At 43.7% G+C, this 27,293-nt stretch overlaps 1 protein-coding gene across 1 annotated transcript in view; it reads left to right on the forward strand.

The window, feature by feature from the left end:
• Positions 1-5,735: 5,735 nt before the first annotated feature.
• The window catches only part of myo10l3 (myosin X, like 3), a 59,318-nt gene continuing 37,760 nt past the window's right edge, over positions 5,736-27,293 (forward strand). The window contains exons 1-2 of the mRNA XM_071523027.1: positions 5,736-5,973; positions 20,112-20,210. Coding sequence (XP_071379128.1) covers positions 5,953-5,973; positions 20,112-20,210 — 120 coding nt within the window. The 5' untranslated portion in view covers positions 5,736-5,952. The remainder of the gene's footprint in view (positions 5,974-20,111; positions 20,211-27,293) is intronic.

The raw sequence follows: 27,293 nt of genomic DNA on the forward strand, positions 1-27,293 counted from the left end.
CCACAAACAACCTGGCTGCTAAGCTTAAGGCAGAGCAGAAGGAGAAAGAGTTCCTCCTCCAAAAAATGGAGGAACTCAGACATTGCCACAAACAGACGGGCCTCGGTGGAGACCTGTGTATATAGATCTATTGTTCCAGTGAAATCATAATTGAAAGCAAGGCCTCCAGAGGTTATCAATAAATTCACTATGGGACACAATGATGAACAGGCATAGAAAGTATAATATTGTTGCTGAATGACACTGAAGAAACTGAATTAGACTTATTACCCAGGTTTGAGCTCTATACCTGCAAATTTTTTAGTGTTATGGGGCCACAAATTTCTTGTTTAGGGACAGCAAAATCCTGGGGCTGACCTGGCTCCATATACGGTTGGGGAGTCTAATAATGCAACAGATGTTAGAAGCTTATTGTATGTTTTGCATGTAAAACCTTATTCTGCAAAGTAACTAGTAACTCCAGCCGTCAGATAAATGTAGTGGAGGAAAAAGTACAATATTTCCCTCTGAAATGTAGTGGATGAAAAGTATAAAGTCTCACAAAATGGAAATACTCAAGTAAAGTGACAGCACCTCAGATTTGTACTTGAGGTACAGCACTTTAGTAAATGCACTTTCTGAAAGAGAAATATACTTTAATTTATTTCAATGTGAGTTCAGAATCATAAATAAAACATTAATCATAGAGTAAGAGTTGGTATCCAAGTTTTGATTTGATTAATCATCCCAGTTATTTTAACCTATTCACTGGTGTTTATGTGACATGTTAGGGTTAACCTGGAGAGGAGGGAGGGTTTGGTTTGTTCATCAAATGGAGGGCAGAGAAACTGCAACAGCACTAACAGCCCTAACAACACTAAGAAAAAATGAAAAAGTGACTTCTCAGAAAGTGTCCATGCCACTGAAAGACATACTCTTGCGTAAGGTGTGTGTGTGTGTGTGTGTGTGTGTGTGTGTGTGTGTGTGTGTATGTGTGTTTGTTTGCGTGTGACCTAATTCAGCCTAAATTAATATTCACTTGAACATAGTTGGGGGGCTATATCAGCATGCACTTATGCCCCCCAAACCCAGGTGGTTTCAGGTTGGTGCGGGCAGAAGAGATGCCCCTTTTTCATTTTGCCCCTGCCCCTTAGAGAGTCTGTGCACGCCACTGTACTGCATGCAAAAGAATCCGAATCAAATTGCCCCTGATGAAAGCACAATGAAATAAACATTTAGTATTGAGCATTATATCTGTGTGCAGCTGTCATCCAATTCTTGAGGTTTACTGTTCAAAGTTCTGTTCATGACTGTTCAAAGTTCATCAGCACCAGGAAGTTTTTGTGTTCATCTGCAGGGTGGACATTGGGGAAAGAACATATTCTGCACCAGGAGGCGGTTGGCAGACATGACGCTCAGCTGATCATCTCAGTCTGCGGTATGCCGGATGTCTCCTTTGGAGTCACATTGGTATGTAGGGTCAGAGATCTGTTTTTCCAACAGTAATTGAAAACTCCTAACACAAAAATAAACTGTGACATGTGCAGTCTCCCAAATTCCTCCCAGGAATTGATTTCAGTAGGAACAAAGTGAAACAAAACGCATGGGTGTGGAAAAAGTTGTAGATGAGGAGGAAACTGAAATTAATTCTCAAGGTGTGTCTGGAGAACAATAACAAGTTTGTAACAGTCATGGTTGGGGGTAATTTTGGTTTTGGTTCCACATCTGTCACTATTTTGGTCCCAGGTAGGTTGCACTGTTAAAACTCTTTATTATTTAATACTAGGTCTGGTACTATTATTGGTTCTATTATGGGCACAAAATTAGGCTGAATTCTCTTTATTTGCATTTTTATTTTCTTGGACAGTGGTAGCAAGTTTCCTGCTGCTTTCCTCTACTAGTGCTGAGTGTAGTGAACAGACTTCAAAAGCATTACTTACAGTACACCTACACAGTTGTTCTCCCCAGTGGATCTAGCATATGTTGAGTTGCAGCTTGTTTGAGGCATTGTGGCAAGAGTCAAGACCAGCAAGTCGTATGATCCTCCTCCCCTCCCCCGGTGCCTCTGGGGATCTTTACTTGATGACCAAATGGATGTTTTGTTCTGGCTCTTTGTCCCAGCCTCAGGTGGAGTAGAAGCAGGCTTTGGTTTCACACACAATCCGCTCTCCGCCTGGCAACTACAATTTCACATGTGGGGTAGAAGAAGGAGCTAATGAGTGACTCATTTAAAGAGCAATTCATTCTCTATTGTTTAGGCCTGGCAAATGCGTAATGGGTAATGCTTGGTCTGTGCTATGCTGAATACACTCAGTGAGCCTCCATGTGTACTCTCAGTCACAGAGTTGGGCTTCCATCGCTGACGTTGGGATTAAGGTCAGTTCACGTGGGACAGGATGAGGACTGTCCCTGCACAAAGCTGACTCTGATATCATTATTGTTGAAGTACCGGTGGTTAACGGATACGAATAAAAAAATAAAATGTCCCTAGCACTGTAACTGATAATACTTTTACATTTGAACTGTAGGACATAGAACTTGCATGTCCATGTAATTGGATCATTTTTTTTTTATTGGCAACATAAAATTCCAAAACAAAAACATGTATCACATATACTGTAAACACCCCTATTTTGCATTACAGCTGCATCCATATGTGATAAAACTATATGACGCCACATTTCAAGGTTTATTAGTCTATTTCAGCAAAGTCAGATAAAAGAAACAGAGGTCAGAGAAAATAAGATTTGCTGGGAATTAAGTAAAATTGCATTATAAATTTAGAGTGAGTCAAAGAGGAGAACCTGTATGATATGTGCATGGTATTAAACTAAAGCAGCTACATGCATTGATTGATCTGTGTGTCATTACAGAGAATCAGACCGGCTGGTGGACTGTCTGGATGGGAAATCAGCTGGTGCAGAGAAGCCAGGAACTTGTCTCTTCTCTGCACACAACAAGGGTTTACTGGAGCAGGCTGCCATGAGCAAAATGTCTCTGAGTGGTAGTCTAACATTGGCACTGGCACAAGGATTGCTCAAGTATTATTCCCTCTGAGTCCTAATAGGAGCTCAGAGTACTGGAACACAAACAACACAAAACAATGATTAGGCTGTTCTTATAAAAGCTGCTATTAACCTAATAATCAAGAATCACTAACTCGCTATTAACCTAGACAAGCTTGTCAAACCGCAACAACCTCAAGCTGTAAAATGTGAATATTTGAATGAAAAGGGAGAGGTGAAAAAACTGCTTTCCTTTAGATACAGTATGAGTCCAGTTTCCCTTAGAGGTAAAAGGGAATATTAGTAAAATTCTCAGAATTTCATTCCTTGAAAGTAGCATAGAGTCTTTTTAATGTTAAGCTACCTACTGTAGTACATACCTACACCACATCCACCTTGGCAGTACCCATTCAAAACCCTCTGACTGGACATTTTTGGATCAATATTGTCAAAGTATGAATGGAATAAAATTTGCTTAAATCATGATGTGTCCAACACACGACAAAATTAAGAAGTGAAGAACATTAATTAATTTCCAAATATATTTTTTAATGATTATTTTATGGCATTTCTGCTTTAATAGAGAGTTTACAGTAGAGCAAAATGAAGGTCAGAGAGGGGGATAAAATGATGCAACAAAGGTCCTAGGCTCAATTCACACCTATAATGTTGCAGTTACATGGTATGCAACCTAACTGACCAAGCAACACTAAGCAACACGACCATAAGGATTGCTGGGTCTCAGTAAAACGATGCCGCTCTATTATCTGTCATACTGACAAGACTGATTACATAACAGACTGCCGACAATCTGCCAGGCTGGATCTCTTGCATGACTATCCCATGCAGATTTGCTTGTGTTTTTCTATCCACGGTTAAGCACAGGTCAGTGAGTGGATGTCTGATCTTACTGGCACAAGGATCCAGATTAAAACACTTGTCTCTTCTTTCCTCTAGGGGTGCATCAGCAGAAATGAAGGTATAAGCTTAAAGGACAATCAGTGAGATTGCATCTGGCAAGTGTGGGGGAAGTCTACAGTAAAAAGGATGAGATTCCAGTGCCATATCTTCCCTGATTAGTTTGCCAGCTTGCATGCAATATTGAGACGGGTGAATGTCTAAGAGCACTTAGCCAAAGATCAAAGACAGAGGAAGCATATCGCTGTTGTTGGGTGAAAAGCTTGTATCGCCAAAATGTCAGCTTTTCAAGAACTCAGACAAAACAGCCTTAGTTTTAACTTGATGGTCATGCATTTTTCAGTTTATCTAATTGGTTTCATCAGCCCAACAGTGATGATATGATGAATTAAAACTGCTTTCAAGACTTTGTTATTTTTACACTGTGGAGGGACTGCACAAGAGACATATGAATACGCAGTACCACAGATATGTACTATAGCCTACATATACAGCTGTCCCATGCCTGGTCTTACAGAGAGTAAGCAGTGGCTACAGCTGGATTTTGGAATATGAGCCTATCCCAGCTAAAGCACTCCCAGGGATAACCAGAAAATGAGCACTGTAATTTCTTCATCTTTGAATAAATCTGCCCTGTCTTGGTATGACATCACATCTCCAAGTATACCCTAAAGGCAATGGCCTGAATGACAGAGTAGTCATTATATTTAAATGACTTGGATTTGAAGGATTCTTTTTAAAACAAGAGGAGAGAGGGAGCTATTAATGGAATACAGCAAGGTGTTGGGAGATTGGCCTGTTGGGCAACTTACCTGTTAAATGATGAGAAGATAGACACCAAAATCATCCATGTGCCCCCAGCAGACTGTTTGCTCCTCTGCTCCATGCTAACGCTTTAGCATACGCTATGTTGAGTGATAGTAGGCGGTTAGCTTTATCTCAAAAGTGATAAAATGAGAACTTATAGCACTAAAGCGAAAATGGTGAGCAATCTTAAATTATATACAGAGAAGTATGGCAGTAAGGACCCTACTTTGCCTGTTTCCATTGGAATGATCAAAGTAGACAATATGAGACTGTACAGCAGCAAAACAAAAGTGGCTACATCAGTTATATTGAGTTAGGCTAATGAGATTTAATTTCTTTTAAGATTTATGAATTTACAGGTCATATAATAAAGGGCACTAACAACGTTTTATTAGTAAAAGGTCAGTCTTCTTCCTTTGGATAATACATATGCTAAAGTGTTAGCATGGATTACTGGAGTGAATGATGTAGCCTACTACCAGGGACACATGGATGATTTTGGTGTAAATTAACCAACAGGCCAAATCTCCCCAAACAGTATTTACTGTCAAAGAAGAAAGAAATGTGAATGAAAATGTTGTGGGACCCAGTTCTTTACGAGCATGACTAACACGAAGGCCTCTGCCTCTTCCTCTTCCTTGGCAGTTTATCTTTCCCAAAGGAGGAAGTCAAAAAGAATTGTTACCCCTGGTATCCTCTAGCATTACAGCATATGCTTAAGTCATTGACCTGGTTACCTTCATTTGGACACAATTCCCACCTTTGATTACCCCTTCCTATATCTTCCTAGACGTGTATTCTTGTTGGAAAATGTAAGGGGGAAAGCAGGGAATGTGTACATCCTAAATGATAAGACTCTTTGTAAAAAATGGCCATGAAGAGGGCGTATGCTGTGGGAAGGACTGTCGGCCTCAAGCTCCGCCTCTATGAATAATATGCCGGGTCCATTGAAATGGCTAGACAGGAGAAACAGAGCAGCAGAGCGGCTTCCCGGGACAGGGAACCAGCGGCTAAAGAAAACAACTGCTGAAGTGTCAAAAAACTGCAAAATGGTTCGTTTCTGACCCACACGGCCTTCCGAACAACATCTAGGAGGGGACTCGAGTCGGGAAAAGAAGACGAACTTTTAATTTTCCCTGAGCTTGCGGATGGAAAGCATTTGGGAATACATCTTCCTCTCCTGCGCAACTGTGGTACCCTGAACTCAGACTACAAAGGGGCTTGAGCTCGGGCATTGGTTAAAATGGATACATTCTTCTTAGAGGTAAGTAACTTTATCCTACCAAAGATTAAGGGTGGCTTTTTTGTGACCTTTCCTTTCAGTGGAAGTCCTGAATTATTTTGGGAGCCCGTCGGTCTTTGTTAACATGCTGTGCGCGTTTCAGTGAGCCCAGCTGGTTTATGCTCAATACCATTTTAGCCTCTCAAAGTGCTTTTTATAACTCTTCGTATGGCAACTACATAGCAGCAGACCATCCCGTTGAGTCTACTGTATGTGGTCTTTGTCTAGTCTACTCAGTAAATAATATAGTCTAGACAAGCCGGGTGACACATGGTGTGCTTACAGCGCAATGGGCTGGTCTACAGGATGCAGCTGTAGTGTGAACTTGATGCTGAGAACTTATTAAAGCAAGCCCCAGACACATTAAACTCTACTGTTGTGTCCTGCACGAGTTACCTGACTTTAGAAATCTCCCACACAATCCAGCCCAGATAATCTCTTTACCAGCAGATGAAGATAAGCAGCAGTAACTGTCTGAGCTCTCATGTGACATCATCACTATCATTCTTGATGTTTGTTCTTTGTTTTGATTTTTTTTTTCTTTCTGTATCTTATTTTCAATTTTCAAAGTGAATCCAACAGTGGGTTGTCTATAAAGGCGCTGAGTGTGTGTGCCCATGTATTTACTGGCTATAGGTTTGATTTGTCATCTCCACATCAACACAGAGAGAGAGAGAGAGAGAAAGAGAGAGAGAGAGAGAGAGGCTAGAAAGAGACTGGCTAAATCTGATTTGTCATCTCCACTCACACAGACCCAGACACACAGAGTCACAGAGAGAGTGTGTGTGTTTGTGTTTGAGAGAGATGTGTAACTCCTCCCCTCACAGTCGCTCCATTCATCTCCTGTACCCCTTTCCTCTAGTCCAGTGTCAGCAATACCTGCCCCTCAGTGATGAAAGTATTGGAGCCACATAGTCAACACCCACTGACTTCCGATGTGGGAACAATGTTGATTTGGGAAGAATTAAGCCTGGCTCTCACCTGTTTTCATCTGTAGTTGCTCCATGCTCTCATTTTTCTCTATCCTACGCCTTGGCAATAACAATAGTATTGATTTTTCTTTTTCAACATAGTATATGTGGCTGGGCATTTTTCAATATTATACTGGGAGCAAGACTGTAAAATCTGCAATAACATTTTATTTTCTTTGCACATTTTATTGATCCATTTAGTAGTTGTGTTTTTTTTCTTTTTATACATTTTTCTGTTAAAGGGAGTAATCTATCCTATTGAATAGGTAAAAGAATTCCATTAGTCTGGGTTTCAAATGAGAGTTTTAGTGTCACGATGGTCACCCTGACATGGATAAAATTCTGGGGGAATCACTGAATCCTTGAAAATTTTTGGCATGAAAATGGTCAAATTTAAAGATATTGAATAACGGCACAAAATATCGACTATCAACAACTTCATTCTAAAAATCTCGCTATTGGTGTCATTCTTCAAAAACCCATACCGGTTGAACCCTAGCAAGAATTACAGCCTTTCTATAGCCTATTGTGTAAATCCCCAAACCTGCAGCGGACAGGTTGAGGTGAACTGAATGCTGGTTTATAATCTGATTTTATTAGGATGATATGCCGTGCGTGGAAGGTTATTATTTTGAGTCTCTGCTTGCTTAGGGTGAATCCAGGACTGCAGATTAACTGAAGAGTACATTGTGGTAATTTGGTGTGTGAGTTTTCCCCGAAGATTTATCTGGCTTCATCCAGACTCTTTTGTCTGTTTTTTGTGGCTGTGTATAATCATCAGTGTTTTCTGTGTCTAAGAAAAAGCTGAATTTATCTGTGAAGAATAAAGCTTCAGCATGTCATTTGGTGAGACTGTATCCATGTGTATGTTGTCCCGGTTTTTGTAATGACTTCTCTGTTTAAGGAAAGGAAGCCGGCATCCTGAACACCACAAAGCTACTAGTGTGGATTTAATTAAGCTGGAATTCTGGAATGGAAGTAAGACGAGGATTAAACCGAGTTCAACTCAGTGAAAACAAGTGCAGCAGGATAAATCTCAGTCATGATTCATTACTGTGTAGTCCGCCGACTCAACCAGTCATTGATTATAATGTAGATGTCAACTGTCTTTATAAGCCTTTGTGTACAACTGCTACAGCCTTGTTTCAGACCTGCTTGGGTTTCAGGCAACACACGGGACCATTGTCGTCGTACAGTATAACTCTCAGACCGTACCGCCTGCCACGCCTGCCCCATAGATGGGTTCTGTTGCGGATCTGAGAGGAGACAGGTTCCTTTACAGATCAGATTGAAATGGACACTGGCCAGTGTTTATCAAATGTCTCAGACGGTTTGTCTCGCGCTAATCTAGAGTCATCTTTGCCTCACATGTTGTTGTTTGTGACGGTCAAGAGGGTGAAGAGGGTTAGAGAGAGAGCGTGAGAGGAGAGGCAGGTAGAGGAGTGTGTGGTCTGAGGTGGTTCCTGAAGGCCCATCCTGTCCCTCAGCTCCAGCCCTTCCTCTCAGGAGCTGACAGAATACCATAAAGCCCTCAGCGGTACGGCCTGACCCCACACCCCATCCATCCATCCTCCCGCTGGGTGTGAGTCACTAAACACACACTCACACACACACTTATCCCAGAGTTCCCTGCATCAGGTAATATGACTACTATGTACAAGTATCTTCCTGTTTGTATGGATGTGTATGGCTTTGTGTGTGTGTGTGTGTGTGTGTGTGTGTGTGTGTGTGTGTGTGTGTGTGTGTGTGTGTGTGTAAGGAGAGATTTATGTGAAGAGGGCCTCATTGGACTGAAGGCCTCTTTCTCTCAAGCATTTATGTATCCTTGTACACACACAGATGAAAACATCATTAGGTCATACACACACACACACACACAAATCAGACATTTTACACCTTTGTGAAACATCCTGTTGACGAAGCTGAATCCCAGCTATGCGCATTTCTAAACTTGGTAATCGGTTCCCTTTTAGCAACAGCTGCTACACATTGTAAAGCCACATGAAGTCCTTTACACACCCGTTAACTCCTTCCTAGATGAGTAGCGTTGCGCTGCACACCAAATTCCTGCTTCTCAGAGACACTTGATGCAGGGATTCCCAAATTCCCGGCCCTGACCCCTGAGATTCCCGGTCATGGCCGTCCGTCGCCCCTTGGATTGTGGAACTGTGGTGGCAAGGCTTTAGGTTTCACACTATCGCCACCACCACCACCCCACCTCATACATACACACACATTCTCCCCCATCCCAAAACATCCCTCACAGCCCTGTGTGCTGTTTATGTCTGGGTCTTTGAAGCGGGAGCCGTGGATTGGCATGCTCGGTAAGCATTCTGTGGTGAAACGGGTAATCTGAGAAAGCCCAACCCGCTCCAGAGGGCGAACTATTTTTCTCTTGCGATGGCAGAATCTTTCCTACCCAGTTGTCACTTCCTCCAGCTGCCCCTTTGCAGAGCTGCGATGCCATCTGAGCTCATCGTTCCTCACCTCCAGCCACGCAGACGGCCGATGGAGTGAGGAAGGAAGTTAGGAAGTGAACCGCGGATGTGAGGAAGGAAGGAAAGGTTCAACAATACAACATTGGCTAGTGGGTCCTGCATTCTTTTCAATCTTAAACTTGCAATGGCTATTGTGTATGATATCCAATTAAATGTAGGCTTTTCAAACAATGCTGTTTAGAGTATTGAGAGTGTTGAACTGGGGGGGGGGGGGGGGGGGATTATAAGCATTGTGTTTTTGTGAAAAAACAGAGGGAGTTGTTATTAAGGCAGCAGTTTAGGTGTGCGTCAGTACAATAGCCGCAGCTTGTGTACAGTCTGGAAGTGGTTTAATCGGTCACAAGAGTGCTGGGACTAATTACCAACTGGATAATCCTTCCTCATATTTACACATATGCCCAGTATTAGGAGATGTGCTTTAGGTTTGCAAACCCAGACAGCATAATAAAAAACAGATATATTTAATTTGGCATCCCACTTTAACACACACATTACAAACAAATTCTACATGTTGAATGCGACCAAGTCTGCTTTGAATCTGGAATCAACTCATTGTTAATAATCTGAAACTGGCTTTTTCACCCCGCTGGCTTGTGTTTAAATTTCTTGTGCTTATATCAGTGACCTTCCCCCTGTCTATCAGTAAGATCAGCGAGGGGGGGGGGGGGGGGGGGTGTCAGAGTGTGATAACCTCCTGCTGACACCATGCTGTTGACTTTAGCTTTAACCTGCTACATCACCCAGCTCTTCAGTCAAAGCTGTCTGTGTCAGCGATGATTAAAGGAGAGGATGGCCTTCTCATTTGTCCAATGTTTTGCCAGTAACAAACAATGCAACTCAGGAGCTTGTCATCATGCATATTAGCTTTTGATGATTAAGAGAGTTAATATTGTGACAGTTATTCTATAAAGCCACTTGTCGATTTGACACATGTTTTTTTCAACTGCGATTGTTGTCATTGTGTGTTCAACATAACCCCAAGGTAAGTCACATCATGGAGGCTGAACAGCAATTTTGTAGCAGAGGCTGATGATTCTTGTCCACCCATCGCCATTAGCCTACATAGCTGACCTCCACTGACAACCCGAAGCCTGATTCTGGCATGTAACCCCCATTTGTCACACTCCCTCTGGTCCCTCATAGGGTTAGACAGAAGAGCGATGTTCCAAATGCAGGCAGCTGATATTTTTTATGGGTTCACAAGACACGGCTCACAAAAAACTGACTACTGACGTTCAGTCTACTCTCCTACACCCATCCTTCCTGTCCTCTGTGTGTGTGTGTGTGTGTATCCCTATGATGGCGGTCCAGGGTGCGTCATGGTCTAGAAAATAAACCACCTTAGGGCACTCGGGCAAATGACTCTTATTTGACGTCTTTACAAGGTGGTGATAAAAGAGAACATCCACAAACGTTGTCTGCTAAATACTGTGATGAAATGAAATGAAGAAACCATTGCACAGTCACGCAGAGTTGTGTCTGGACTTGTACAAACATTAGCTCATGGTGGATGTACTTCCCCTGTGTAGTATAAGAACAACAGGGGCATAGAGAAGTGTCAATGTCTTGTTAGTTCAAGTGAGTTGAGAAAAAAAGGACTATGTGAGAGGAGGGACTGAATCATTCTATTTAACTGCCACTTTCTAATCACATAATTAATCGCAGAACACATTTTCGTTGACTGCCTGTCTTATTTTCTGTCGCCAGAGAGATTTCTGAATGACAAGTTGCTCATAATGTAGTCTGACTGATGGGTGTGGATGCCTCTGTGGTCTACTCATGTTGCCAGTCGCTGCTGCGGTCGCAACATGCCACTGGCCGCTGGGGACGGAGCCACACAGTTATGCTACTGAACTGTACTGAGGTCCATGGTCATGAGAGCTGCTGTAGTTGATGTATATGAGTGTTATATGGTATATTTAGCCCCATGTCTCTCTTCAGGTCAAGGTGACAGGTACGTTGTCCTGTGTTAAATTTTCAAAAGTGTTTTCCGGAGCGCAGTGACACCTGTCTGCCTCTCCACCTGGTAAATCTGAGCGATATTGCAGCTCTGACACCAATCTTCTGCAAGCACAGCAATTGCTTTTGATCTGTGGCTGCAGAAGATTTGCGTGCAATATATTTGTCCAGAATACTTAACCAGAGAAGATTAAAGTCGATGTTTGTTGGCCATTACCTTGGCTGCCCTACCTGACAGACACTCCTAGCTGGTAATAAGTGTAGCCTAAATCCCTTTGGTTCAGAGGTCTCGCCTGGCAGTTTAATAACCAGCCAACCTGTGATTACTGCTCCCAGCCCAGATGTTGACTTTCCTTTTTTAGCCCCCTATGATTACTGCTCACTGAGGCAGCCTATTACGGGATGGATGAAGACTGTGTGTTTGTGTGTGTGTGTGTGTCTGTGTGTCTGCGCACACTCAAGTCTGTATTCCATCGGCATATGTGTGTGAGCAATGTGTATGTGTGAGTTAAACACATCACAACAACAGCAAGGGAATATAGCCTAAGGTGAAAAATGCAATTAAACATTGTTGACTTACTCATGAAGACATTAGTACTGCAGTTGTAATTTCAGGACTAATTGCCAGGAGGAACACCCCCACCGGGCCTAACTGTAGCATCCCATACTGCATGAGCCTTAAATGGCATGGCCTTGAGAGTCTAACTGGCGCCTTGGTGCTTAATAGCAGCGTACGCACAGCATGGTACAATCTACAGTCACGACCTGTTAGCATTCCCATCCATTCTCTGTCTATTGGATTAGACATCAGTATGTGTGGTGAGGCCTGAGGCCGTGGTAGGAAGATACACTGTGGTACTGAGACTCACATGGAGAGGAATGTTCTGTGTTTATTAGATTCTCAATGTGTTGGCGATCACTCCCACCTCCACCCTTGGCCTGTGCTTCAGGCATCTTTCCTCCTCTTCCTCCTCCTCCTCCTCATCTTCATCCTCAGACGGACAGGGTAAAGTAACTCCTACAGGCAGATACAGGAGTTGTTGCACAGTAGGTACCTGAGCACAAAGAAATGTGATTGTTATGTGATTAAGACACATGTTATTATGATTATTAGTGGAGGTGGCAGTTTATGGAATCATATAAAGGTCTCAATCATACTATTGTCTTAATCAGAGTATTGGAAATAGTCGTGTTATTGTGTGCATGTAAGCGTAGCCAGTGTTTTAGCTGCCAAAACAATGTTGACATGATTAGGAAGACTGTCTGTATACAGAACATACAACGCACATCGAAAACTATAAAACAAGCTGCTGGAACACAAGAAAGTCCAGAGGTCTGAATGTTTAGACCGTGGAAACATGCAAGGTCAACCTGGGACAGCATGAGATATGAGCAAAGGTCAAAGGCAATGTAAAAAGAGCCTGGTGACCCAGTGGTGGCTCCACTCTGCCTCCAGAACCGCTACTTCACTGGCCCCGCCTCAGATGACACACAGGCGCGCGCGCGCGCGCACACACACGCACACACGCACACACGCACACAAACACAAACACAAACACAAACACACACACACACACACACACACACACATAAACACACTTCCTCTGTCTCTGAGACTCCTGACAGAGCTGCATTCCTGGAATATCTCTGGGATTCCTGCTGTGTGATCCCATCACAGTTCACAGATGAGTAGAGAGAGGGATAGATAGAGAGAGATAGATGACAGAGAGTAAGAAGGAATGGGAGCCAGCTCTGTAGATACTCTGACTCATGAAGCTTAGCTGAGAACCCAATCAAACATGCAGTAATCGCATCATTTGTTGCCTCCTCCTCCTCCTCCTATCCTGTTGTGGAATAAAAACAAAGTCTCATAACCACACAGGTCTCCTCATTCTGAGCACTAGACACTTTGATCATACTGGAAGTGTACTGGAAGAGACAGTTTGGAAAAGCATTTCCCCACAGGATAATGGATGCTCCTGGGGTCTGTGGCAGCTCAAGAAGCGTTCCTCTTGTTGTGCACTTGAAGGCTTTAAGAGCGCCATTTGTTATGTTAATTCTGTGCACATGAATTAAGCAAAATACTCATTAGCAGCATGGCAGTTCAGCTGCATCTAATGATGATGTGGAAGGCGTCTCCTCCCCTCCCCCCCGGACACACACAAACACACACACACACACACACACACACACACACATACTTGCCAGATTACCTTTGTGACTCCTCCATTGATTGTAGTGTTGACTACAAATTGCTGCTACACTGCATGTATTTGCTTTCCATTAACCTAGTGACACAGTTGCATTTACAACATCATCAAGGAAATAGACTTTTTGAATATGAAAGTGATGAATGATGTCACTCAGACATGGCGGGTTGCCTCCCAGTGCAGACTGTGTTGACAAATGAGGCTGCTGCCTCTAAGCCATCCTGCTGCATCTGTGTTTATATCTGCCTCAGCAGGGGGTTCAGGCAGTTCCTTGGAGTCGAGAACAATTAATGAGCTGCTCCCTGCACCCCTCATCCCTCCTTCCTGTCACCCCCCCCACACACACACACACCATGGATCGGGGGAAGCCCTGTACCCTGTGGGACTCCTCCTCCTCCATTAGCTAATTTCTGATCAGCTGCTCCCTCCATCATTAATTCATACCTCTTCCAGCACAGATGCTGAAGGTTGCCTCTGTTCATCTGATCCCTCCCCTGTCACTGCCCCGCCCCGCCCCACCCTGCCCTCGCCCTGCGCCGGCCACACCAGTGCAGCAGGCAGCCATTACAGTGGCAAGGAGCAAACAAAGAAACCAAAAAAATGAAGGGAAATGCAGAGGTAAATTTTTTATATATTCACTGTAAGCTTAATTTCCTCTTTATACCAGTTGGTAAATGCAGACAGGCCTGGTGGCAGAAGCAAGCTTGCTGCAAGTTTGAGTCCCGGCTCAGAAAATCTGTACAAGAAAGTGGTTGAGAAACGCCCTCCTTCCCTCAGCAACTACCACCGAGCTGCATTTGAGTAAGACACTTAACCCCCGATTGCTCCAGTGGAGCTGCTCAGCGGCCACCAGTAGAAGAATAATGTTGTTGTACTGGGTCGTTTCCAAGTATGAATGAGCGTGAAGCAGGGTGCTGAATATTTTCTCAGCAAAACCATCCCTCGATGAATAAAGGTTACAAAAACATGTTTGTAACACTGTGATGTGATTTTACCCAGTAACCTCCGTAAGTGGAACACATAGTTGAGCTGTTTATAGGAAGTGAGTGCAGCTTTCACCCTACTGGAAAGCGTGTGGCCAAAGACCCAGAGGGACCTTTGCCCGGAGTCCCCTCTCAGCTCCACTCAGCCCACTTGTTTAATCTCACCAGCTACTTGGCGGATTCCTCCTCATTCCACTCACTCAGCATCCCAGAGATTTGGGTACAATCCTTGAATTTGGCTCTGGTCCCTTTTTTATGGACAGAACAACAAGCTCCTGTGTTGTTTCTCAGTTACTTTCTCTTTTCTCATTATTCTGCTGGGTACTGTGATTTTATTGTTTTTGCAAAATCTCAGTACAAACAAATTTTAAAAAGAAAAAAGTATGTGTTTCATGAGGTATGAGAAATCCAGCAGCATATAGCGTAATAGTGAACAGACAATATGTTTGGTGTACTTTTCCTTAGAGGGGATTTAATTTTTGTGAAAATACATTCACACACACACAAGCAGACACACACACAAGCAACACACAAGTGTCAGTTTGACTGCTGTTCAGACCTATTAACTGCAAGCCAACCAGTCAGTGTTCTGGACTGCACATCTGTCCATGCGCCCTGAACGGGGTCAGAAGGGGTTAGTGACTTGGCCTCACGCCTCTGCATTGTTATGATAATGCTGATAAGTCTTGGTATTTGAGGTGCAAATAGGGTGCTGGACCAGAATACAATATAAAAGAGAGATGTGTTGTTGAACAGCTGCTTTTAAAGGAGCCGCAATACGTCAGTGGGCCCCTCACAGTTTTGACTAACAAGAGCTCAACAAGACAGGATAGCCTCTAGGATGGATATCTTTCCCTGTGTTAAAGAACATGATGGCAGACAAAATAAATATGAAAAAATACACAAATTAACACATGAAAGTGGGGCATTTTGTGAGTGACAGGGCAAAGCAGCAAGGGGTGGACTAGTTCCCTTTGGACCGTATCTGTGCACGTGCCTGGTGGGAGCGTCCCTCTGTCAGCTTTATCCTCCTCCACAGCCAGGCAAACAAATTAGAGGCTTGTCAGGATCCAACAGAATGTAATCATCCCTCGGCTGGGCAAGAGTCCTGGCTGGCCGTCTGCTCTGCCGGCAGAACCAAGGACCCTTCACCGCCATGCGTTGGTCGGGCGCTCACTCGCTGCTCCGTGAAACCGCACTCGCATCCAAGAAATAGGCTTATCATAACTAATTGTTCAACCATGTCCAAGTCAGGCTGAGTTGATTAGCTTTCTTTTGTTCAGGCTGATGCGATCACCTGATACTGCCTGGGCTCATGCTACGGCGGACAGCAGAGAAAGAGCCATGGCACCTTGCACCATGTAAGCCCTTTAATATTTAAGGCTCATTAATTAGCAAATCTCTGAGCTGCTTGTCATTATACAAACTGCAGAAACTCAAGCCTCCAACTCTGGGATCAAGCCATTCAGCCTGAGTGGTTCCTGTGTCAGAGAGCATGATGGGTCTGCGTGCGCCCTGTTTTGATGGGTCGGGTTACCATTGTCAGCCAGTTCTGCCTTAGCGCTGCTGCACGTGCTCAGTGACATGCAGCATGAGGAATTTGCAATTAGCCTGCATTGGAGATGTTATGGCAGCATTTCAGCTGTGCTTTTTAATGGAGCTATCAAAACATCTGGTGACTGGAGGCTTGGGAGTGGAGTTGACTGACACCTGATAATTAAACCCAATGAAAACTACTTTATTACCATAATGAACACTCTCCTTTTGGGGGATTATGCAAGCACTAGTTACACTGTTTCACTGGTCCAGTGAGAATGATCAGCTGTGCTGCAGCAGGTGATTTAAGTCTGGGGGGTTGTCACTTTGGGTTTTTTCTGTGTGTGTGTGTGTGTGTGTGTCTATGCGAGCTGACACCCATGTCCCTGTGCATCCCAGCTGGCCTTTGTTTGGGGTATTTCCGCCTGGTTAACCTCTGGGCTCTCAGGCTGGGGTGGGAGCCTTTGTCCCGGCTCAGTGACGGAGCTCCTGAGGAGGGATGGAGGGGACGAAGGGGAGGAGCCTGGAGTTTGGTGGACCATCTGTTGCTGAGACAATACATCTCTACCTCACCCTACTGCTTCATTTGACAGCTCTTAATACACACACACACACACACACACACACACACACACACACACACACACACACACACACACACACACACACACACACACACACACAAACACAGCAACAAACAATTATGGGCACACACAGACAGAGGCACAAAGACACAGATGCATGCACAAACATACATCTGGTGCCTGGCTTTCTTGAGGCCTCTAGTCACTGGAGCAAACCCTCCCCCTCCCTTCCTCCTCCCACCTTCAATTTTACCAGCTGATTCAGTTATCCAGACAAATCCCCTGTTTTTTTTTTCTAAAGAGTGAGTGCCAAAACATAACTATCCTTTGACAGATTAACTAACGGTTCCCCACAGCTGATGATCATAAGTCTAATTACTGACTACTGACATTAATTGTGCATTTTGGATTCCTTGATACTTCAACCTTTTCGTGTTGGTACTTATATCACCTCAGACAGGTATTTAAAGCTTGTATTTGGCTAGTTTCCCCTTTAATGAATTTATTATCATGTAACATCTTGGGTCTCTTAACTAGAGAAGGGCAGTATGTGCAATGTGCTGCCCAGTATTTTTTGTCTGTCTGCATCTATAAGATGGTGACTTGGCATCCCCTCAGGAAACTCCCTGCTTATATAAATGGAAAACTTCTAAGACACTTACTCAGCAGCTTAACCACTCCAGCTAGGGTTTTGGAAAATTTCCCTTTTTAATATTTGCGTCAATGAAATAGCTGCTGAGGCAATAACCGGATGTGGTGTAGAAACCCATTGAGGTGTGAGTTAACCCACTCCATTCCTCCAGTCGTGACTTGCCCATGACTGAACTGGTCCATATTCTGTTGAACGTCTTGGATGATCTACCTCAACTTAGTGCCTGACTGTCTCTCCCCTTCATCAGATCCACTGCTTTGGACTCTGCAAGACGATGAGTACTAGCAAAATGCCACCAAATTCAAGCCCCTGTAATTTCCAGTTACATAACAGCAACTGATCTTCTTAAAATCTATAGAGCAAACAGTATTAATTCTCCTAGCTGGCCCTCGGCAAGCTCACGTGAAGCAGCTTTTCTCGGAGTAGACATGCGTGCCAAGCTGGTACCAGGCAGACACTGGTATGGCTTCTCACTGAAGTAGTCATACTTACAGAATCATCTCATATTAAGTGGAAAAAATGTTAATGTCTAGCCATGTGTTAGAGAAATAATAATTCTATAATGTTTGTGTCCTGATGTTTCTATTGGCCTCTTTTTTCCAGACAATGGGAGGTGGGACATTATCAGGTGCCTGCAGCCTTCCTCTTTCAACCCCCCACACCCACCCCCGCCCCCTTCCTAATTTTACACGACCCCCCTCTAACCCACTCACTGCTGTCCCCAGTGGTTTGAGAGAGCCACTTTTAGCTCTGCTCCATTAGCTGTCTGAAACAAAAAAAACCTTGATGATAGAAGTAGGTTTTGAGACTGCCTGAGTGACCCTTTGTCCAAGAATCAGCCTGCATCACAAAAAAATTCAGAAAATAATATGGATTGGTCATTCTGAGCTATTGAACACAAATCCATTTAATGGATTCAGAATAATTCCTTTATGTTGACCTAATTTCCTCTCGCTTCTGATCGTTGTCTCTGTGATTCAGTGATGGCACAACCAGATTGAATTTCACATAATCTTCAACTGTCTTCAATAAGAGCATCTTGATCTTTGTTCTGACCCTGACGGCAAACACATTTGTGCGCCATGGATGGGAGCGTGTTCGCACACGTGGCAGCCTGTTGTTAATAGTTAATGAGGATTGATGTCTGGGAGTGGTGACCTTGTATAAGGTTTCCTAGTGGAACCCATGCCTATTGATCTCTTCAGTTTTATGCCCTGTTGGACACACAACTCTCTCTCGCTCTGCGTTCCCCTGGCCACCTTAATGGTGGCACTTGCAATGATTAATGGTGTTTGGCTGGTTAAAGACAGGCTTCTTGAGCGATACTAGATAGGCTGACTTTCAGGCCTTGCTTCTTTAAGTTGCACATCCTGCGGTTAAGCAGCGAACAAACCCAAGTTCTGCATGTTCATTATCTTTACTTGGAACATAGTTGAGACCGTAGATTGAGGAAACACAGACCGGCTTCTTCAGCTTGGCTTCTTGACGACCATAGGTTCACCATCATCTTGTTTCTTTACGTCTTATAACCTAAAGGCCAAACTCGGTGTTTATCCCTGACAGTTATGGGTCTAGTCATCTAAAAAGATTTAAAGTTTTGACCGCAGACTCAGGATGTACTGGCATTCTTTCCCGTCCACTACAGTCAATCTAACGCTGGCTGTGCTATAAATGTATCATTCACTGCTGTAAGGAAATGACTGTCTGTCTGAGCAATCAGCCACCGATTCCTGTTATTGCTCCTGGTTACTGAGCTGCTAACAATCATGGCTGGGAAGGTCAGTGACTCCATATGGATACACAAACACAGGAGTCCAGACCACCCATATCATCTATAGTGCTGGTTTTAACCTCTGTCTGGAACCAGGATGTGATCTGGGAGTATGGCAAGACGTGTGGTTTATTGAAATCTGGAAAAGCAGAAAGGAGGATGGGCAGAGAAAGAGTTTTATCGATTGACAGGAATAGGCTGATAATGGACTCCGTTTATTATGACTCAGTGTTAATGTTAAAGTGGCAAACCCTCATTTGGGGCCATTTTCCTCTCTTTTATGAGGTAAACCAACTCCGCACAACCGAAGGTTCAAAGCCTTTTAGGCAGTTTTACCAAGTGTGTATGACTCTGAGTGGTAGTTTGAACCTCTGACACACCCTCAGCATGTAGGCCTAACTGCTTTTCTCTGCTAAAATGCAATGACAGTTTAATGAGAGGATAACCTTGCCAGTTTGGTGTGGTAAGGGAATGGCTATGTGGCACAGGGTAGTGGGGGAGCAAAGAGTGAGCAACACTGAGACTCAGGGAAGGATGGAAAGAGAGAGGGAGAGAAGAAAACCAGTGGATATGATGCCTGTATTTCTAGGATCATGTAAAACGCCATGTCAGCTGCCGTTTTAATGTCTTCTGAAATCATTCTAAATGCTGTCTCTCCCATCTGGTCTTCTATTGGCTGATAAACACAGTCACTGGCTCCTTACCTGCCACTTTCATATTATACTCTAGGGGATAGGAATATTTCTTACATCTATTGCCGTTGCTTTGACCTTTGCATTCCTTACTATTGGTCGCTTGTAATGTCTTGCTGTAAGGCACTCTGGATAAGAGCATCGGCTAAGTGCCTAAAATGTAAATGTGATGCAAATGTACGGTACTTTCCTCTGAAACAGATAACTAAAATGTGAGCCGTGCTTCTAGATGCTAATGTTGTCGTTCTGGCTATTGTGTTGCAGGGGGCCCGTGTCTGGCTGAGACACAAAGAGCAGCTCCTCCCCTCCACCGTCAGTTCTTGTGACGACGCCTCCCTGGTCCTCACTACCGACTATGGAAAGGTAAGAAGCACATTGTTTACAATGCTGAAACATTCACTGTGCCAACAATCCACTGTGAACTGTCCCAAACTGTCATCTGTCTAGTGTATTTGCATCATTTAGCATTTTTCATTTGCGCTGTGACAGTATGTTCCCACATCATTTTATAGGTCCATCTGAAAGCCAGGGAAGTACTATCTAAAACCAACACTGTTTAGTCTCTCATGCACTCAAGAAGGTCATACCAATGCATTTCTCCTTGCTGATTTTGACTAAAAGCCAAGGACCCTCCCAATGTCCTGAAGGCTACGGCTGATATAAAGCGTTTCTTCATCTTACTGCTAAACTATGATTCAAATAGCACAGTACAGCGGGTATGAGAGACCATTTATTGTTAGCACACACGTGTATGATCTCTGGGCTCTGTGATGGGCTCAACACCTTTTGTAATAAAGTAAGAATGGCAGGAATGGGCTCCTTGTGACAAGTCATTGGCCTGTGCTTATCTGTTTGGCTTTGCGTGTTGGCCTTTGTGTCTGGAGGAAATCCTGTTAGAGAGAGGAGAGAGAGAGAGAGAGAGACAGAGAGAGGGGGACAGAGAGAAAGAATGGTGGTGTTGAAAGGGTAAAAAATAGCTTCTCATTCAAATGTCTGGGGATCAGATGTCATAGAGGGAAAATGAGCCTTCTGCCACTGCTCTTTTCTTGAGGAATGCCTTTGTATTGAAGTAGTATGAGTAGTATGTATGAGCCTGCGCTATCTCCACATGGTCACTGACTGTCCATGGTCAGGGTCTGGGGAAGGAACAGGGAAGGGCCCAAAATCCGACCCCGTCCACAGGACCACGACCTATCGCATCACTTCCACATCCAGCCTCTGTCACGCAGCTGTCACCCTAACCACAACCCAAGGCCCCATGTTATTCTGGATGCCTTCACCATTGATCTAAACAAGGGCGACATATGGGCTGAGGTGGCAAAGTTGCTGAGGTGCAGCAGTTTTTTCATGTGGAAAACAAGAGCACCCCACGATTGTGTTATACTGAATGAGCTTATTCTCATCTGTTGTGGGAAACTTGGAGCCCACTAGGCTGTTTTTAATGAGCTGCATTCAGATAGCAACTACACTGTAGGACAGAATATTACAGATATCATTAATATTGCATGCATGTGGCTGAAAGGGAGACAAACCATGTTTTTGTCAAGGTCTGAAGTTATGTGATGAGATGAGCAGAGGCTCTTGTTTTGGCCCTGCAGACTGAGATCTTCAGTACAGTCAGTGAAACCCCCAAGGAAAAACATTTTACATTGCTCACATTCATAAAGCTTTATTACGTGTCACTGGGTTCAGCAGACACATTTTGTGGAGTGTAGCTGTGCTTAACCGTGTGTTTCCACATCAGCTGAATTGGTCAGGTAAAATACACCAGACGTAAGAGCTCTTTAATAACATTAATGTCATGATACCCTCTTACTTACTCCAGTGAAGAGTGCAGTGTCTGCTGTTATACTGTACAGGCTTTCCCTTAAGGGCTACACTATACCCAACAATTTGCTGCCAGGCATGTTACCATGGCAATGACAGTGAGACCATGTATGGCACAACTGATCGGGCACGTTAATTAGCAACTACACAGTAGTTGATCTCGAGGGCATGTGCATTATGCATGGCTTGCTGAGCGGAGTTTCCTGGGCCCAGAGCATGGTGCTGTGTTGTGGGTAGAGAGGTAAAAAGGGCAGAGAGGAGCACATGGAGGAGAACATAATGAACTCATGTACATGCCCTCCTCTTCAGTATTAACGGTTGATGTCTCTGAGGTCAAGAGAGATCACATTCAGGATCTTTATTGTGTGAGATACGGCCAACCTGTCGACCACGTGCTGTCAGAGGGGCAGGAGCGTCTCCGGCTGTGGAGAAAACACCCTCTATCACAGTTAGGAGGGATCTGCAGTCCCAGGTCAGAGGTTGAATAAGGAATCAGTTAAAGGCTGGTCCCACTGCCGCCCTCCTTATTTATCGCCTAAATATGACCGGGGAATACCGCAGGGTGCTGTTCTCAGTCCAGTAACATTTCACCATTCTCGGTGGGATTGAAAAAAACAACATTTGGTTAACATGTAGATAGATCACATGTTGTTATTAGGTTGGGAGTGGGACTGGGACCACATTGTGTGCAGATGCTGGGCTGTCTGCTGCTTATACTGTATGCATATGCTTCACATATGAGCTCAGAATGTGTTGGTTGTCACACCAGGCATGTGGATGCTGCCTTTGTCTCCCAAGTCCTGAGACTCTGCAGCCAGAATGACAGGAATGTGAGACTGAGAAACAGCCCGTCTCCACCTAGAGGATCGCTGACTGACCTGATGTGATCCCCTGCTCCTGGACAATCTGCTGTGGTTTACTCGCATGCGCTGTTAGATTTATTCATAATCTTACCTTACTTAAACCAGCTTGTCTAGAGTGGTCAGTGAGTTCAAAATATTATCTCAAACTGGGTGTGTGTCTGTCTTTGTCTGTGTGTTAGTGTTTTCACATCCGTCTGCAGTGTCAGAGGTGGATTCGGAGATGTATCCTGGCAGCATGGCCCCCTGTGGGGCCGTAGCGTACCATTACCAATTGTTTCAATGCTCACACTACGGTGCAGATCACTGCCTGACTACTTGGCTTGCAGACTCAAGGGAGCAGGACCAGAGTGCCTTTGCCCACAGAGTCAGCAGGCTCCTTATCTAGCCTTTAACACGCTGAGCTGGCTCCTGTCACATTAACCATCATATCACCGTTCATCACTGTCTTGTTCCTGGGGACAGCGCAGGTTTGAAGAAGGACAGTAAGCTACAGTGGACTTGCTGAGAGCTAAATATGGTGTGTGTTTTGTGTTTGTGTGCATGCATCCATCTGCTTTATGTGTGTGTGTGTGTGTGTGTGTGTGTGTGTGTGTGTGTGTGTCCAGATGGCACCAGCTGGATTGACAGTGAGTTATCCCCGGAGGAGCGCACATGTAAAGAAAAGCCGGGCGAGGTGCTGTCACCTGAACTAAATCACTGTTGCTGGTGATGTTGTCATGATCTTACCAAGCAATGAATTGTGTTTAATTGCTTTTCTCTACCAGGTGTCAGTACAAATGACATGTTTCATCATTAAGCATGCATAATTTGGCACATGCAATATGAATCGTATTGCTCTTACTTTGCATGTAGCTGCAGTCAGGTATAATTTAAAGGGGAAGACGGCAACACTGGCCACATGGCCGCTCCTTGTCTTGTAATTGATGGCCATTTCAATGAAGAGGGATCCCAGTTTAGTTTATTACACAAGATAAACCAGGCTCTCTCCTATATTGAGTAGACCCAGACTGAACCCAATGATGTGGTTTTACACAAAGGCTTTTTCCCTTGTCATCTTGAGCACAAATAAAGAAATAAGCCCAATAAACAAGTCTGTCATTTACTCTCAGGTATCTACTTTGCTTTCAACAAATTGTGTTTACACTGAGAGAAAGAGATGAGAATAGTCTGTTCCCAAGTGTGTGTCCTGAAGTTGTCCAGGCCCTTTAGCCACACAGTCTTGGAGGCTTAAAATAGGTCATTGATGGCCACTCTGCCTTTTCTGGATTATTGGTCAATTGAGCCATTATGTGTTTTAATGTGAGTGTGTCTGTGTGAGCGATGTGCATTCATTAGTGTGCTCACTGAAATCCCATGCTCACACAAACGTGATTGTAGGCATCTGCGTCTGGCTGTGTGGTAAAAAAAATGTATTTGTGATTTGGGTTTGCTGCATGCTATGTTAGGGAAAATCAATAATTATGATTTTGCCTGATGTCTGACCAGCAGGTTGTGATGTTAATCACTCCTTCTACACCTTAGTAACATCTTGTCACAGTTTTCACCATTAATAAACCTCCACCCTCCTACTTCCCCCACATCCCCTGGGTCTGGGTGGGACCCCAGTGCAGCAGATGGATTCACTGTGTGTGAGAGAGAGAGACAGAGAGAGAGACAGAGAGAGAGACAGAGAGAGTGTCAGAGAGAGAGACAGAGAGAGTAAAAGAAAAAGAGGCGGAAACAGATAGACAGTGATAAACAGACAGCTTGTGTATCCACGTGCCTGTGTTTTTTTAAACACAGGACCATTGGTTCCAATGAGCTTGGCCCCGCCCACATGTGAATATTCAGTAGAGCTGGTGGAACAAAGCGGCAGCAGGGTGTGGTTTCAGTGAGGAGGAAACTAAAAGAAAGAGAAATAGATGGAGTGCACCGCTCGTGGGCTGCAGTTAATCCTGTAAATATACTATTCAAGACCACAAGCAGCCAGTCGGGAAGACATTGAGATTCAGCTACAGAGAAATGGAGATTTTAATTTTATGCTGTAGTAGATCTAAGGGTCTGTGATCGCTGCAGAGACCTTAGTAAGCTTAATAAATGAAAAATATAGCCATAAATGCTGTTAAATGATATACTTCTGTGCCAATAATACTTTTGTTGTGGCAGGAGATTAACTTTGAAGTACATTTTTCTCAGTTTCTCTACTCACTACAGTTACTGCTCTTTGGCTTTTTAGCGCAGTAATTATTATTATCTTTCTGCCTCGTGCCCAGCCACTTGGCCAGCAGGGCACTGTGCTAGCGTCAACACCAGTCACCATTCGGAGAGGATTGATTTGTTCACCAATAAATAGATGAGTCACACGTTGTTATAAATGGGATAAAATTGTCTCCATCCATCACTACACCGCTCAGATCGTTACTATGTTGATGAAGCTGGATCCCATATGAAACAGCATTGCGCTAATAAAGAGTCTGACTGTCTAACTGAGACACCGCTACTGGAAACTGACTGGAAAATGCGCTAACATGGTGAAATAGTCACTTTGATCCTGATTAATTATGCTCACTTTGTGATCAAGATTAATTATATTTACTTTGTGTAGCTTGATAGTAAGTTCAGAGAGAATCTACACAGATTCTACAGTGGTTTTCTTTTTAATCTGCTGTGTTTTTGGGTAAGATAATAAGCAGTAACAGTGTGCACACAGTATTATATCACTGGTTGGGTTAGGCCTCACTGGCATAGAGCCAGGCTTTTGTTGCAGTTAATGTGTTGTAATTGGTTGGTGGCTCCACATGGGACAGGGCTGACTGCTGCAAAATCCCCACAGAAGAATGTTCCTCTATGTCTAACTGTTATAATGTACAGTAACAGAACTCTAATGCACCTCCGGAGGATTGAAATGGAAATGGTACATGACTTAAATTAAGTTTTAAAATATAATTTTGTTTCTAGGCCTTAACTGTTCTCATATTTGTTTCATTTTAGCTTTACTTTCAGGATGTTGTTTAGCTAGAAAAGTATCTTAAACACAAATTTATAGATATAAATATATAGATGAGTAAGGCTGTGGCCTGTGGGAACAGAACTCAGCTGCCTATCACACAGGAATGAAACTAAGAATGAAACCAAGCAATAAAGACCACAGTGGGGTAAAACATGGAAATGTGAAACCTCTTTTGATGCTGGGAACTCCAGCTCAGTTTTCTCTGAGCATCTCTGATGATTCAGGCATGAACAAGTCCCTGAGGCTTGCTCTGTGAAATCTGAACAGAAAATTATTCATAGAAGATAAAAAACGAAGGTCACGATGTATGGTACACAGAGTCAGACACACACGCACGCACACACACACACACACATACACATACACATACACATACACACGCAAATAAGAAAGCTGCACACCCACACACATTAAATATGAATGGCCAACTCCTCTCCCTTGAGATATGTGGGGCTGAGGCGGACATAACTCGTTTATTTTTCTGGGGGAGCTTAGCAAGGGTGCTTTCCCAGCATGCAGCTCCATGTTTGGCCAAGGTGGCCATATTTGTTTTACTCCTTTGAAACTTGAGGTCCTTACAGTAATTGGGAATGTAATCTGGTCCTTTATCCCTCTCCCAACTCTTTGTTATTCTGTATTAACTCTCCTTCTAGCCACCTCAATGCAACTTTAAACCTGTGCCATGGGAATGTAAAGAATCCTAACACATGTTGTAGAAATATGAGAAATATTCCTGACTTGTTTGGTTCATTTGAGGGTGTGTTGGACGCAGCTGACAGAACCTCTTGACCTCTGACAGTGAACTTTGACCTGAGAGGCGGTTGATGCTTCCTGTTGTACCGCACATCTGGAATCATGAGATAGAAGGGGTGAAGATTTGTAAATGCTTGTTATCAAATAATCTCATCCAAATACATTGTCGTCCTCATTAGTCACAATGTGTGAATGTTATCCCAGGCTCTTTCTCATAAGCTGAACAAAATGGCTTTAATAGAGAATTTAATGACGGCGTTGCCATCATTGGGCTAGTTATAGATATTGCGCTGTCCTATATAATTGTATTGCAATACTATATCAAACAAAAGCAAACAGCAATAACTGCTTTTTGTTTGTTTTAAAGATCATAGGTGATCAGGGTTTCATATTTACAAACATTATTCCCATAAATGCTATAAAATTATCTGTTGTCCACTTATAATCATTTTGTTGGGACAGGAGATACATTCTGAAGTTATTTTTCTCAGTTACTTGACTTTGGCTTTGTAGGGCAGTGCTGTCTAATGTAATGACATGATCTGACAAGTGATCTCACCCGCTGACTGTGTGGGTGTTCCTCAGCCAGAATACCAGTAGTGTGTGTTTTTGTATGATGATGCTCCAGCTAGTAATCAACTCCACTCCATTAGCCCAGAGCCCAGGTGTCGGTCATGACATCAACCACATTAAGTAACTGTGATGTTATTGAACGGAGAACGATTAACTATGTGAGACGAGTGAAAAGCCCGTTTGATTTATCGGTCAGTGAGGCCCTGCATGGGTGAATCAGGGACAATTTGCCTAAGAGGAGAGGGTGGGGTTAAGGCCAGAGGGTTAGTGACACCTAGCTAGGGTGGCTGTAAATCTGCACGCCTCTGCTCAGTGGGTGACATCACCGCACGTGCTGCCTTTCTCCCCAAGGGCTTCACCCCTCCACAACCCTTATTACAACAGAAATGTAGTAACTCACTGAGGAGTGCATTATTGTTATGGTGTTATCTCAGCATATGC

This window comes from Centroberyx affinis, unplaced genomic scaffold (genome assembly GCF_046629955.1).
Source record: "Centroberyx affinis isolate AG114_WGS23_722 - 3 ecotype Tasmania unplaced genomic scaffold, CSIRO-AGI_Caff_v1 ptg001058l_1, whole genome shotgun sequence".
Classification (NCBI taxonomy): Eukaryota; Metazoa; Chordata; class Actinopteri; order Beryciformes; family Berycidae; genus Centroberyx; species Centroberyx affinis.